At 46.8% G+C, this 16012-nt stretch overlaps 1 protein-coding gene across 3 annotated transcripts in view; it reads left to right on the top strand.

Annotated features, from left to right (window-relative positions):
- The window catches only part of LOC123755756 (von Willebrand factor A domain-containing protein 7), a 75782-nt gene extending 61757 nt beyond the window's left edge, over positions 1-14025 (top strand). Inside the window, exons 17-22 of one of the 3 annotated variants that reach the window (XM_069300028.1) lie at positions 3442-3568; positions 4189-4374; positions 5049-5191; positions 6854-6992; positions 11606-11706; positions 12369-14025. In XM_069300028.1, coding sequence (XP_069156129.1) covers positions 3442-3568; positions 4189-4374; positions 5049-5191; positions 6854-6992; positions 11606-11706; positions 12369-12578 — 906 coding nt within the window. In that variant the 3' untranslated portion in view covers positions 12579-14025. Of the gene's footprint in view, positions 1-3441; positions 3569-4188; positions 4375-4733; positions 4838-5048; positions 5192-6262; positions 6372-6853; positions 6993-11605; positions 11707-12368 lie in introns of those variants that run through there. The other 2 variants (XM_069300029.1, XM_045738513.2) reach the window with 2 other exon arrangements.
- The last annotated feature ends 1987 nt before the right edge of the window (positions 14026-16012 follow it).

Below are 16012 nucleotides of genomic sequence, written 5' to 3'. Positions count from 1 at the left end.
TCCTCTAGAGCATTCTATTGCGAACGATTTGATACCAAATTGAGCAACGTAGCACGAAAATTTAGATCAGAAAGCTGAAAAAGAGTATAAATATTTGTGGGTGGAGGCGAGTTCCTGCTCCCCACTTGGGATACCTTGAGGTGCGCGGCGGGTCGTCCAGCGGCTCCTGAAGGGAGAAAGAAGACCAGGAGGGATCTATATTATAAAGGTGAGGTAACTACGGGAACTGGAATAGAAAGATGAAGGAGTGGACATAATTCCAACGCTCACTCCGGAGGCACACATAAGCAGAGTAATATGAGCAGCATTTACGACGCTGGCAAATATTAGAACATCAACAAATCTAAAATAATATTCTTTCAAGGCAATCAACACAGCCTAGACCAATACTGGAATATGCAGCACTGATCTGGAACCCACACCTTGTAAAGCATAAAAACCAAAATTATAATCCCAAGTTCCAGACAGCGTCAATATTGCGGTGTTTTTATTTTCCCTAAACCACTGCAGATTTTACGGTGTCACGATTGCTTAAAAAATGTAGTGGGTTGAATGAAAGGATGGGCTGCCGTGTTAGTGATCTAAGAGGGTGACTATGAACATGAGTTAAGGAGAAGGGGAAGGGGGAAGGGGAAGGGTTAAGGGGAAGGGGAAGGGTTAAGGGGAAGGGGAAGGGTTAAGGGGGGAAGGGCTAAGGCCAAACACTGTCATACTAGAAAATGTTACTGGCTTGTGAAATTGACAATGTCCCGTTTTCTGTTGGTGGGTCCTTTGGTAAGTTAAGGCACGCTAGTACAAGAATTTCTTGACGTTGGGAGCGCTCGCGAGAACGGGGTGAGATATCACAACACTAACAGGACAGGACAGAGGAAATATGATCGCAACATACAAGATACTGATGAGAACAGACAAGATGAACGAAGACAGCCTTTATAAATTGAACGAAATGAGGAGACACAGCTGCAAGCTGGACACACTGAACAAAGAATATAAAAGTCAATATACCCAACTTAAAGACCACACGAGACAAAGAGTTCCAATGTTAGAATAGTTAAGTTATAACACAAACAGTACAACACGGCGGTACAGCTCACTCCCTACAGTCAGAGAGCTCACTCCCTACAGTCAGAGAGCTCACTCCCTACAGTCAGAGAGCTCACTCCCTACAGTCAGAGAGCTCACTCCCTACATTCAGAGAGCTCACCCCTACAGTCAGAGAGCTCACTCCCTACAGTCAGAGAGCTCACTCCCTACAGTCAGAGAGCTCACTCCCTACAATCAGAGAGCTCACTCCCTACAGTCAGAGAGCTCACCCCTACAGTCAGAGAGCTCACTCCCTACAGTCAGAGAGCTCACTCCCTACAGTCAGAGAGCTCACTCCCTACAGTCAGAGAGCTCACTCCCTACAGTCAGAGAGCTCACCCCTACAGTCAGAGAGCTCACTCCCTACAGTCAGAGAGCTCACTCCCTACAGTCAGAGAGCTCACTCCCTACAGTCAGAGAGCTCACTCCCTACAGTCAGAGAGCTCACTCCCTACAGTCAGAGAGCTCACTCCCTACAGTCAGAGAGCTCACTCCCTACAGTCAGAGAGCTCACCCCTACAGTCAGAGAGCTCACTCCCTACAATCAGAGAGCTCACTCCCAACATTCAGAGAGCTCACCCCTACAGTCAGAGAGCTCACTCCCTACAGTCAGAGAGCTCACTCCCTACAGTCAGAGAGCTCACTCCCTACAGTCAGAGAGCTCACTCCCTACAATCAGAGAGCTCACCCCTACAGTCAGAGAGCTCACTCCCTACAGTCAGAGAGCTCACTCCCTACAGTCAGAGAGCTCACTCCCTACAGTCAGAGAGCTCACTCCCTACAGTCAGAGAGCTCACTCCCTACAGTCAGAGAGCTCACTCCCTACAGTCAGAGAGCTCACTCCCTACAGTCAGAGAGCTCACTCCCTACAGTCAGAGAGCTCACTCTCTACAGTCAGAGAGCTCACCCCTACAGCCAGAGAGCTCACTCCATACAGTCAGAGAGCTCACTCCCTACAGTCAGAGAGCTCACTCCCTACATTCAGAGAGCTCACCCCTACAGTCAGAGAGCTCACTCCCTACAGTCAGAGAGCTCACTCCCTACAGTCAGAGAGCTCACTCCCTACAATCAGAGAGCTCACTCCCTACAGTCAGAGAGCTCACCCCTACAGTCAGAGAGCTCACTCCCTACAGTCAGAGAGCTCACCCCTACAGTCAGAGAGCTCACTCCCTACAGTCAGAGAGCTCACTCCCTACAGTCAGAGAGCTCACTCCCTACAGTCAGAGAGCTCACTCCCAACAGTCAGAGAGCTCACTCCCTACAGTCAGAGAGCTCACTCCCTACAGTCAGAGAGCTCACTCCCTACAGTCAGAGAGCTCACTCCCTACAGTCAGAGAGCTCACTCCCTACAGTCAGAGAGCTCACTCCCTACAGTCAGAGAGCTCACCCCCTACAGTCAGAGAGCTCACTCCCTACAATCAGAGAGCTCACTCCCTACATTCAGAGAGCTCACCCCTACAGTCAGAGAGCTCACTCCCTACAGTCAGAGAGCTCACTCCCTACAGTCAGAGAGCTCACTCCCTACAGTCAGAAAGCTCACCCCTACAGTCAGAGAGCTCACTCCCTACAGTCAGAGAGCTCACTCCCTACAGTCAGAGAGCTCACTCCCTACAGTCAGAGAGCTCACTCCCTACAGTCAGAGAGCTCACTCCCTACAGTCAGAGAGCTCACTCCCTACAGTCAGAGAGCTCACTCCCTACAGTCAGAGAGCTCACTCCCTACAGTCAGAGAGCTCACTCCCTACAGTCAGAGAGCTCACTCTCTACAGTCAGAGAGCTCACCCCTACAGCCAGAGAGCTCACTCCATACAGTCAGAGAGCTCACTCCCTACAGTCAGAGAGCTCACTCCCTACAGTCAGAGAGCTCACTCCCTACAGTCAGAGAGCTCACTCCCTACAGTCAGAGAGCTCACTCCCTACAGTCAGAGAGCTCACTCCCTACAGTCAGAGAGCTCACTCCCTACAGTCAGAGAGCTCACTCCCTACAGTCAGAGAGCTCACTCCCTACAGTCAGAGAGCTCACTCCCTACAGTCAGAGAGCTCACTCCCTACAGTCAGAGAGCTCACTCTCTACAGTCAGAGAGCTCACCCCTACAGCCAGAGAGCTCACTCCCTACAGTCAGAGAGCTCACTCCCTACAGTCAGAGAGCTCACTCCCTACAGTCAGAGAGCTCACTCCCTACAGTCAGAGAGCTCACTCCCTACAGTCAGAGAGCTCACCCCTACAGTCAGAGAGCTCACTCTCTACAGTCAGAGAGCTCACCCCTACAGTCAGAGACTACATTAAGACTGCCACTGTATTATACATTAGAGTGTGCCAGGTGTGTAAAGTGCGCCACCTCATGTCTCCCTCACACAGGTCGACGACTCTGAGCCTCCCATCTGCAAGATGCTGGACTGGTCCAACTGTACCGGCTACACTGACAACGGCATCTGTTCCCTCAGCTCCTGGACCCTCGACGCCTCCCTCCAGGACATTGGCTCAGGTACTCTTCCCCCCCCTTTTGGCAAGTGCTCTTGTAATAGTTTACCCTTTCACCAGTTACTCTTGTGGTAGTTTACCCCTTCACCAGTTACTCTTGTGGTAGTTTACTCCTTCACCAGTTACTCTTGTGGTAGTTTACCCCTTCACCAGTTACTCTTGTGGTAGTTTACCCTTCACCAGTTACTCTTGTGGTAGTTTACCCCTTCACCAGTTACTCTTGTGGTAGTTTACCCCTTCACCAGTTACTCTTGTGGTAGTTTACCCCTTCACCAGTTACTCTTGTGGTAGTTTACCCCTTCACCAGTTACTCTTGTGGTAGTTTACCCCTTCACCAGTTACTCTTGTGGTAGTTTACCCCTTCACCAGTTACTCTTGTGGTAGTTTACCCTTCACCAGTTACTCTTGTGCTAGTTTACCCTTCACCAGTTACTCTTGTGGTAGTTTACCCCTTCACCAGTTACCCTTCTTGGGGTAACCCAAGAAGGGTTACCACTCCAAGTCATCCTCCTGGACAAGACTCGCCATTAGTTTAAAAAGTATTCACAGTAATGTATATATAGTTTAGCACTTGCTGGGAGCGGCCAGTAGTCGACTAGGATAACCACTGGTGCCCGCCCTCAGGACTGTACCAAGTGAGGGCCCAACCCACCGGGGAGGTGTTCGAGGTCACCGACCTCACCCCGGGGACGACCAGCGAGGTGCTCACCGTCTACGAGAACAGCTGCTGCTACCCGTACGTCGAGTTGATCGGCGTCGACGGCCAGGCCAACGTGGGCAAGTGCGTCGTCGACATGGGACCCCTGGGAGGTGAGTTACCTCCACCACGGTTCATCAAGCAGCCACTTACGGAACCTCTACATCTTTCCTCAATCACTGCCTCTTTACTTACATTTATGAAACAGAATATGAGCTCAGAGGCTCCATGAGGAAGTTTATACTGTCTGCTCTCCTGGCTACCCCACCATGGTCACTATCTGCTCTCCTGGCCACCCCTCCATGGTCACTGTCTGCTCTCCTGGCCACCCCTCCATGGTCACTGTCTGCTCTCCTGGCCACCCCTCCATGGTCACTGTCTGCTCTCCTGGCCCCCTCTCTATGGTCACTGTCTGCTCTCCTGGCCACCTCTCTATGGTCACTGTCTGCTCTCCATCATTATGTGTCTGCAGGTATGATCTACAAGTGTGTCTGCAGGTATGATCTACAAGTGTGTGTGTCTGCAGGTATGATCTACAAGTGTGTGTGTCTGCAGGTATGATCTACAAGTGTGTGTGTCTGCAGGTATGATCTACAAGTGTGTGTGTCTGCAGGTATGATCTACAAGTGTGTGTGTCTGCAGGTATGATCTACAAGTGTGTGTGTCTGCAGGTATTATCTACAAGTGTGTGTGTCTGCAGGTATGATCTACAAGTGTGTGTGTCTGCAGGTATGATCTACAAGTGTGTGTGTCTGCAGGTATGATCTACAAGTGTGTGTGTCTGCAGGTATGATCTACAACTTCGAGGTGGTGACTGCTGGGGACACCTACATGATCCTCCACTGGAACATCACTCCGTCCCACTACGAGATCTACGACTACGACCTCCTCGTCGACTCAGAGTTTGTCCAGCAGATCACATGTAAGGAGGTATGTACACGACGGTCAGGTTATCAGGAGACTGCGCTAAGCTGGGGAGAGGTGTGAGGGCCGGGGAGAGGGGAGAGGTGTGAGGGCCGGGGAGAGGGGAGAGGTGTGAGGGCCGGGGAGAGGTGTGAGGGCCGGGGAGAGGGGAGAGGTGTGAGGGCCGGGGAGAGGGGAGAGGTGTAGCGTCAAGAGTTCCGGCTATGAGTAAGCTCGTGTTTACACTCCTACTGGAAACATCACAGACTGCCAAGTGCGTCGCATAATAATCTTAGAGATATCCGATGGTGACGCAGTTTGCGTCCGGAATTAAAATACTTGTTAAAATTCCGTTTATTGTTCGATTATTATGGGACTAGCTTTAAAATGCGCGTCTTTAAGTTATGAACAATTCGATACCACAATGAACGACATAGGTCTGGAATTGAGGTCAAAACACAGGAAAGAGTACATATGTTAGTGTGGGCGGGCGTTCCCGGGACCGCTCACGGGAACCGCCAGACACAGCAAGGGGTGGGTTGGGGCACTCGCTGAGAGCGGGAAAGTGTCAAGTAGTTGTGTTGTTAATAACGACGTATTAACGCAGATTTGTGCGTGGGTAAGGGAGTAGTGTATTATGGGTAAGGGAGTAGTGTATTGTGGGTAATGGAGTAGTGTATTATGGGTAAGGGGGTAGTATATTGTTGGTAATGGAGTAGTGTATTATGGGTAAGGGGGTAGTGTATTGTGGGTAATGGAGTAGTGTAGTGTGGTTAAGGGGGTAGAGTGTAGCGTGGGTAAAGGGATAGTGTAGCGTGGTTAAGAGGGTAGTATAGCGTGGGTAAGGGGGTAGTGTAGCGTGGTTAAGGGGGTAGTGTATAGTGGATAAGGGGGATAGTGTAGCGTGGTTAAGGGATAGTGTAGCCAGGAAGTGGTGGCCCATGGCAGCCATTGAACGCGCAGTGCCATATGTTGTGTGTGTTACCAACCCGTCCTCGCTATATCATAGTATCTCTGTAACTAAAAGCTTATAGTTCCTATGCTGCTAATGTTCATAGTTCCACTGTGGTAGATAACGAGAACGGGTTGGTGTTACAGGACTACTGTGTGGCCCTGGTGAGCTACCTGGAGCCTCATCCTGTGTGTATGTGTTACAGGACTACTGTGTGGCCCTGGTGAGCTACCTGGAGCCTCATCCTGTGTGTATGTGTTACAGGACTACTGTGTGGCCCTGGTGAGCTACCTGGAGCCTCATCCTGTGTGTATGTGTTACAGGACTACTGTGTGGCCCTGGTGAGCTACCTGGAGCCTCATCCCTGTGTGTATGTGTTACAGGACTACTGTGTGGCTCTGGTGAGCTACCTGGAGCCTCATCCTGTGTGTATGTGTTACAGGACTACTGTGTGGCCCTGGTGAGCTACCTGGAGCCTCATCCTGTGTGTATGTGTTACAGGACTACTGTGTGGCCCTGGTGAGCTACCTGGAGCCTCATCCTGTGTGTATGTGTTACAGGACTACTGTGTGGCTCTGGTGAGCTACCTGGAGCCTCATCCTGTGTGTATGTGTTACAGGAATACTGTGTGGCCCTGGTGAGCTACCTGGAGCCTCATCCTGTGTGTATGTGTTACAGGACTACTGTGTGGTCCTGGTGAGCTACCTGGAGCCTCATCCTGTGTGTATGTGTTACAGGACTACTGTGTGGCCCTGGTGAGCTACCTGGAGCCGTGCACCGCCCAGACCTTCAACCTCACACCTGTCTTCGACTACAATGGTGAAAAGCTGCCTGGCATCCCTGCCTACACCCAGGGAGACACTCTTGACGATGAAGGTTAGTACAAACACACACACACTTGGGGTCTGGTAGCTGAGTGGACAGCGCGCGGGATTCGTAATCCAGTGAACACAACGTTTGATAAGTAACGCAACACAGAAGACATAATAACAAAGATTTTCAGAATAACTGGGGTGATCAGTGACAAAATGTCAATATTAGAAGTGGGACAAGGAGTGGCCATGGCTGGAAACCTGAGGCGCAGATCACTGACGCATATGTTGGCAAGATCGTCTCTAGCATAAAGACCGTGAGCCAGCAGAGTGGATTAGAGGGGTAGCTACTTCAAACTATTTCATTGTACAGCTTGAGAAGTAGATATAAACAAGAGGTATGGCAGCCACAATATTAGGCGGTAGGCAGCTGGGAAGGTGGTGCTCATAAGGTAACTCACTGCCCTGAGAAACACAACTGGGTAACATGCGCTCACAAACACTGCCAGGAACACTTATACACATGAGCGGTCTTATGCAACATACCAATTCTGTATTTGCTATCTACTGAGTTGATCCTTTGTATATCTTATCAATAAAATATTATTTATTCACTGACTTATACACACGAAAGCATGGCAACCTGAAGGGGTCATCCCAACCATTTGTGGTCCTCACCTTACCCATTTCTCACGAGCGGCCTCAACGAGAACACTATTATTCTGCTGACGCTCAGGTCTGGCCGATGAAGCCGAAGTTGGCTCACTGATGCTAGTTCCCATTTCCATAACTGTTATTTTAGTGACCAGAACCAAGGAAGTGACCACAGCCAAGGAAGTGATCACCTGGTTGATGGGGTTCTGGGAATTCTTCTACTCCCCAAGCCCGGCCCGAGGCCAGGCTCGACTTGTGAGAGTCTGGTCCACCAGGCTGTTGCTTGGAGCGGCCCGCAGGACCACAGCCCGGCTGATCCGGAACGTCTCTTAGAAAACAGTCCAGTTTTCTCTTGAAGATGTCCACGGTTGTTCCGGCAATATTTCTTATAGTCGCTGGGAGGACGTTGAACAACCGCGGATCTCTGATGTTTATACAGTGCTCTCTGATTGTGCCTATGGCACCTCTGCTCTTCACTGGTTCAATCTTGCATTTTCTTCCATATCGTTCACTCCAGTATGTTGTTATTTTACTGTGTAGATTTGGGACCTGGCCCTCCAGTATTTTCCATGTGTATGTTATTTGGTATCTCTCTCGTCTCCTTTCTAGAGAGTTCATTTGGAGAGCTTTGAGACGATCTCAATAATTTAGGTGTTTTATCTCGTCTATGCGTGCCGTATATGTTCTCTGTATTCCCTCTATTTCAGCAATCTCTCCTGCTCTGAAGGGGGAAGTGAGTACTAAGCAGTACTCAAGACAGGACAACACAAGTGACTTGAAGAGTACAACCATTGTGATGGGATCCCTGGATTTGAAAGTTCTCGTAATCCATCCGATCATTTTTCTGGCTGACGCGATATTTGCTTGGTTATGCTCCCTAAACGTTAGATCGTCGGACATCATTATTCCCAAATCCTTGACATGCTGTTTTTCTACTATGGGAAGATTCGATTGTGTTTTGTACCCTGTATTATGTTCCAGATCCTCATTTTTGCCGTACCTGAGTACCTGAAATTTATCACTGTTAAACATCATGTTATTTTCTGCTGCCCAATCGAAAACTTTGTTGACATCTGCTTGTAGTTTTTCAATGTCTTCATTGAAACCAGTTCATTGGTTCTGGTCACTTCCTTGGCACCAGAGCCAAGGAAGTGACCAGAACGAAGGAAGTGATCACAGCCAAGGAAGTGACCACAGCCAGGTTGATTAAGTTGTGGTCCTTTAGAACCGATAATTATCAGACAGAAGTCTCCATTGTTTGTCCTGACGCCAATGTCACACACGGCGATAATTCTGATCCCATTTATCGTTATATTTTCTTAAATATTAACAGAACATTCGCTCGTGTCCACTCGATCTTAGCACCTTGCCTTCTTATCTTATATTTGTTTATATGCTATAACATTATGAGTAGACTTCCCACATAGCCGGTCTATCACCGCTGATCACCGCACATTAACCATACACAACACACAACGTCTAAGAATGGAAGACCATACAGTCGGGTTGAGATACTAGTCTCGACCCGACTGTGATGGTGTTACGGCCCTACTGGGACGCAACCGGGTTCTTTTCTGGTGTTATTAGAATTTGGGAGTCCGGCCCCAAGTTAGTAGAGGCTTTCAAGGGATGTGTTCCGTAACGCAAGTTAAATTAAAGGGGGAGGGATACAAATGCTCTGATTTATATATATATATTCACCCAACCTGTCCTCTTAAAAAGAACGTCGCTTTTGGCCGTTTGCCCGTATGGCCGAATTTGGACGTAATTTGAAAATGAAAAAAAAAATGAAAATAAATTTGGGATTTTTTTTTCAACAACAGTAAGATAAGGGTCCTCTGATAGGTTAGGTGGGCAGGAAATTCTTATAACGTTTCACAACGTTATGAAAAACGTTAATTTAAAGTGTCCTCTTATAACCTCTGCGCGTACGCCGAACGACTCAAATAGAAAACGGAACAGAACGTCACTTTTGTGAGTCGATTTCATTTCAAATTACGTCCAAATTTGGCCATATCGCGCATACGAGCCAAAAGTGACGTTATTTTTAAGAGGACGGGTTGATTCACCACCACCATAAATAAATATATAACAGTCACACGGGGGGTTATAAACACATTATAATGTACAGAGTTGTCTTCCTTCGAAGACACTGGATGCTCCACGGTGCACACTTTGGGTAGCCCTGGTCCCCTTCTTCGGCCCACAATGAATCCTCTACGATTCTCTCGGCGAATCTACCCTGGCCACAGGCCAGCCAAATCACAGTCCCACTGGGTGCTCCGTCGTGGAGGCCTTCAACCACAATCCAGCCTGTAGCTGGCAGGTTCCAATCAGCTCCGCTGTGTAGGCCACTCCACGACCGATACTAGGGTTGTGAGCCCTAGGCAGGAGCCTCGTGTGATCCCGCTGATCACCCTCCTCTCTAAGCACCACAGTGGCTAGTCTCTTCCACCAGCCAGCCCCGGATAAGGCGATTCCTGATACTGCCACGTCACAGGCAGGCTAACACTCTCAACAGTGTTAGTCCGGGGGTGACTCACAGCTTCTTCAGAGCAAACTCGTGGAGAGACCTTGGCTGCCATGGGTAGACTGATCCATCATCCAATACAGCAGTCCCAGGTCGACTCTGTAATCAGACACGTTATTAGTACTGGGACTAGGGAACCTCACTTACAGGCTTAGACACAAACGTCCACCTATCCACTCCATAGATGGCGCTGCTGTCTAAGCGCCACCTCACCAGAGGTCAGCAGCGGCTATGTTATGAGCTGATTAAGACAGGAATCCAGCACCAGTGGCCGGTATATCCCGTCCTCACTAGATGGCGTCGTCCATTTGGAGTGGGTTTCGGGAGCGGACTCACAGATGGCGTTGTCGTCACTGCTCCGTGCTACGACGCTGGACTCGGGTCCATAACAGATGGGCACCTACAATAGTAATTACAGGGAAACATTAGGTGAAAGTAGCCCCACGCGTTCGGCCTTCAACCTCAGACGGAGAGAGAGGGATATTTCCATTTATTGATATAGATACATGTACTTACAAGCTAGAGCCACACAAATTGTTCTAGCAAACAAGGCCAATTTGATTAACTGGCAGAAAGTCATTTTTTCAAATATTTCTTTCCAAACTAGTTTATTCCTAACCTAACAATATTAATATATTATATTAAAAATATCAATTACTGACATAGTTATGCGAGTGTAGGTTAGGCTAGGTTAAGACAGGCTAGAAAAGGTTAAGTTAGGTTAGGTTTGGTCGCATTTGTATGTTAGTTACACCCCCAAAAACAACAAAAATCGTAATCATATAGCTTCAGGCACATGTAATTAAGTGGTCCAGCTGCTTTTGCAATTAGCTTTTCTATACACCTGTGTGGGGGTCGAGGCTCCTGATAGCACTAGTTCTATACACCTGTGTGTGGGGGTCGAGGCTCCTGATAGTACTAGTTCTATACACCTGTGTGTGGGTCGAGGCTCCTGATAGTACTAGTTCTATACACCTGTGTGTGGGTCGAGGCTCCTGATAGTACTAGTTCTATACACCTGTGTGTGGGTCGAGGCTCCTGATAGCACTAGTTCTATACACCTGTGTGTGGGGGTCGAGGCTCCTGATAGCACTAGTTCTATACACCTGTGTGTGGGGGTCGAGACTCCTGATAGCACTAGTTCTATACACCTGTGTATGGGGGTCGAGGCTCCTGATAGCACTAGTTCTATACACATGTGTGTGGGGTCGAGGCTCCTGATAGCACTAGTTCTATACACCTGTGTGGGGGTCGAGGCTCCTGATAGTACTAGTGTTTACCATGCCTCCTCTCGCGCGTGGAGGACGGGTTGCGGATTGGGTATGTTGCTACAGTTCTCAGTTATTTAGTCCGAGTTTACTGGTTTGATGAAGCGTTTGATATGCTGCAAGTGTAGAGATAGGTGCCTCGTATGAGTCGTGTGCAGGTGTCGAGGCAGCAGGGAGAGTGTACGTAGGTGCTCAACAGGTAATGACAATACCCCTCGCCAACAGTGCCCCACACGCCCTTCAACGGGACGGAGGTGGACCGGACGGAGGTCAGCATCACCATCTCCTGGGAGGCCATCAACCCCAAGTGTAGCCACCTCTTCCAGGTGAGTTGAGTGCTGGCATGTGCTACACTCTGTGTGTTCCCCTGGTGTAAGTACACTGTGTGTGTGTGTGTGTGTGTGTGTGTGTGTGTGTGTGTGTGTGTGTGTGTGTGTGTGTGTGTGTGTGTGTGTGTGTGTGTGTGTGTGTGTGTTTGTGTGTGTGTTCCCTTGGTGTATGTGCACTGTGTGTTCTGGTGTATGTACAAGAGTGTATGAGCACTACAGGCTTCATGCAGCAGGAGTGTGCAGAAAATGTTGTTTCCTTAGCTTGCTTAAGCTAGAGGTGTATGTTAAATGTGTGTTTGCTAGTGGTGTGTTACAAGTATGTGTTAATTGTATATGTTATGGAGGTATGCTTCTAGCATGCGTGTTACAGGTGTGATACAGGCATGTGTTGTAGGTGTGTTACAGGCATGTATTGTGTATTAATCATGTATTGTAGGTGTGTTACAGTCGTGCACTGCAGGCATGTGTTACAGGTGTGTGCTGCAGATGAGTGCATCCACGCATTAAAAAGCTGCCCAACATGTATATTATACACGTTTTTGTGCTACAAATGCTCGCAAAGGTGTGCAGGTGCGTGTCGCACACGCTGACCCATTCCACACATGTCTGTGGGACAGGTACATACTAACACCGCCCCCCCCTCCCCTTAACACCCGCAGGTGTGCTACTACGAAGTGGACTCTGGACCAGAGTTCGAGGTGTGCGCCAACACTACGGACACCACCTTCACCCTGGACGGCCTCCTGGAGTGCCGAGCCTACTTCCTGGACGTGTCGGGCTACACCCCCGCAGGCGTCATCAGCTCCCCGCTGCACTTCTACTCCGTCACCCTCTGCCCTGACGAGGCTTCCCGCCGCCAGCGCCACTAGGAGAGTCACCACCACCAGCAGGTCCACCACCACCACCAGCATGTCCACCACGACCAGCAGGGCCATTACCACCAGCAGGGCCACCACTAGCCCGTCTCCGCAGAGATTACCCTGCTGACGGCGTCCTGCTCTCACGCGAGGCTATGGAGGCATCTCTGTCACACTTTTCTGGATAACACAGGGTGAACTATACAAGTTCAGCTTTAAAAATCAACATAATATGGATTAGTTAGCATTACGCATACAAAACTGTATATCCTGTCAAGAACATAACTGAGGATGTACCTATTTTGAAAACAACTTTGCATGGAAATTTTTCTTACACCATCAACAAAACATCAACGAAATAAAGTGAAGCTGCAGGATTGTATTAAGTATATAAGTAGTATTAGATTGTATAAGAAGTAAATAAAACCAGAGCATATGGGTCACGTCTTATTATTGTGAATGTTAAACGCAATTAGTTCCACATTACAAATCAAAATTGTAGGTTCCCAGATTCACCGTAATTCAATTTCTTTCTTTATTATGCACCCCCTTACCCATCTCGTGGGCGGCGGTGGAAAGGGTTTCAGGAACTGGACCCCATAGTTCGTTCAGCTAAGCAAGTGACAATGTTTTGAAGCTAGTTACACACTTGTTAATGTTACATACGCATGAACATTATATATATATATATATATATATATATATATATATATATATATATATATATATATATATATATATATATATATATATATATATATATATGTCGTACCTAGTAGCCAGAACTCACTTCTCAGCCTACTATGCAAAGCCTGATTTGCCTAATAAGCCAAGTTTTCATGAATTAATGGTTTTTCGTCTACCTAACCTACCTAACCTAACCTAACCTAGCTTTTTTTGGCTACCTAACCTAACCTTACCTATATATATAGGTTAGGTTAGGTTAGGTAGGGTTGGTTAGGTTCGGTCATATATCTACGTTAATTTTAACTCCAATAAAAAAAAAATGACCTCATACATAGTGAAAAGGGTAGCTTTATCATTTCATAAGAAAAAAATTATAGTAAATATATTAATTCAGGAAAACTTGGCTTATTAGGCAAATCGGGCCTTGAATAGTAGGCTGAGAAGTGAGTTCTGGCTACTAGGTACGACATATATATATATATATATATATATATATATATATATATATATATATATATATATATATATATATATATATATATATATATATATACACATATCAACAATCTTTTTTATATCACAAGTGATTCAGTTAATCCGTCGTATGAGTAAATATGCTCAGTAAATATCGCATAAATATAACATTTTAGGATTCATCTCAAGGTGTGCAGCTAATCTGATCCAAATGAGTTGATATTTGTATATGCTGACATGTGTAACAAAAAATAAAAACCTGCTATTAAATGTAAAAATAAAATTTGTTAACAACTAACATTTCTGAACTTATTCAACACATTTTCCAACACTGATGGTCCCTATAGCTATTAGGGACGGAATGTACAGAATATGGACTGTTGTACTAAAAAGTACGTTTCGTACTTTTGGAATTGTTTAAGTTAAACTGAAAAAAATATCCATAAACCTAATCCGTCAAGTTGAGCCTAAATTTGCAACCACAGGCTTAAGCAATCTTAGGCCTAAATTAGTACATATATGTGGTCTACTTGGTCAAGAAAAAATAAGGTTTTGGTTATTGCCTCTGGCGCTCCACAATATTAATAATACAAAATGTGGACTTTTTTGGTTGCAACAGTCCGCAGTTTTTACTGCCAGCCATAGTGGCTATACGTACTGTAATGCTTGCAGAGGTTGCCCGGTGACAAGACATTGTGATTCCACACACATGAGTTACTAAAATACTGGAAGTTTTGTAAAGTGTCAAACAAAAACCATGAATTCACATTAAAAAAAATAGCACATTCCACTTGTGTCACAAGGGAAATATGCCAAGTTGAAAGCAATATGATTTTTTAAGATATTTAGCATTCACCGTAGCCCTGCGGGTCTTCACTCTATCCTCGCGGCGCCACTGTACGCCAGTAGAGTATCCCAGTCAATCCCAACCGGCCTCTGATCGAGAATGAGTGAGAACACAGCTTGTTCTCTTAACTGCTGTGTGCCCGCCTCGACAGAAGGCTCTACTACTAACCACAAGGTCGCCAACTGGTGTTTCCCGTGTCCAGTAACACGTCAGTGGTTTTGTTGAATTGTGGTAGCAGTGGCAAGAACACACTCAATAGATCTGATATCAGGCAGGTATTTATTTCTATCACTATTTCCTTTCATGTATTGTATAGTCACAAGAAATATGGAGGGGATGATACAAACGCCAAGGTATTTTGTGTTTTACTTAAAACTCAAGACATCACATCCGTATATCAACAAGTAAACAGTTATTTCATGTGTAAGTCGCTCGTTCCCACATATAATCATGAACTCGCCAAGCTGGCAATGCTCCCCCTCACGTCAATGTCAAAATCAGCTGGGCGACTCCCCCCTCACTGCGTGATCTCTCACTGCACTTGTTTGTTGGCGAAAGACGCCTGTTTCTTTAAATTCTCAAGGATCACTAAATGTTCAAACAACACAATATCTGCGACAATAGAACGTAAATACTTCGCTGCACTGATCTTGAGCTCAATCAATATTTCTATATTAATGAACACAATAATTCACTATCATGGTATAACACACTGCACCTCATTTAATGATAACGCATGCAAGTATATATTACTGGAGTTCTCAGTAATTCCTTTTGTGGGCGAATATTCAATTGATCACTGCACACATGAATGGTTATTCAATACACAAGCATAGACATATATATATATATAGATAAATCATAAATATCAATAATAGTAATAATATAGTTACTGGGCACATAGCCTAACACCAAATACTGGTACATTTATATATATATATTCTCTCACTAAATGATCATATTAAAGTCTCATGAAAGACATTATCAACACAGTAAATTCATCAATTACTCCGGGTGCCTGCACACACCAATAATAATAATAGATACCGTGAGTGCTCTATGTAGCCCCACTCTGCACACTTGTGCCTTACTGTGACATGGGTGAGCCTTGCTCACGACATACAAAATACTCTGGCTAAATAATATAGCTGACTAAAGGGGAATTGGGAGGGAAACTAGAATCACCTACTTCCACCTATTCTCCGGTGAGAGTTGAGTTGTAGCTCCTGGTCCAGGCTCCTGCCTCTTGTAGGGAACGCCCCCACACACACCCTGTCGTGTCCTCCAGGAACTCAATCAGCGTCCCAAAATAAACGCGTCGTCTCCGTGTTCTGTCCTCCGCGGGTCCCTGCTCCTCCTCCACGTCTTGTAGGGTTGGAGTCGGTTTCCCGGCCGTCAACTTCTCCTCCCAACTACGGCTGCCAACCTACGTCTCGGC

Source organism: Procambarus clarkii, chromosome 43, assembly GCF_040958095.1.
Source record: "Procambarus clarkii isolate CNS0578487 chromosome 43, FALCON_Pclarkii_2.0, whole genome shotgun sequence".
NCBI classification, from domain to species: domain Eukaryota; kingdom Metazoa; phylum Arthropoda; class Malacostraca; order Decapoda; family Cambaridae; genus Procambarus; species Procambarus clarkii.
This window is presented reverse-complemented; position numbering and strand designations above follow the sequence as displayed.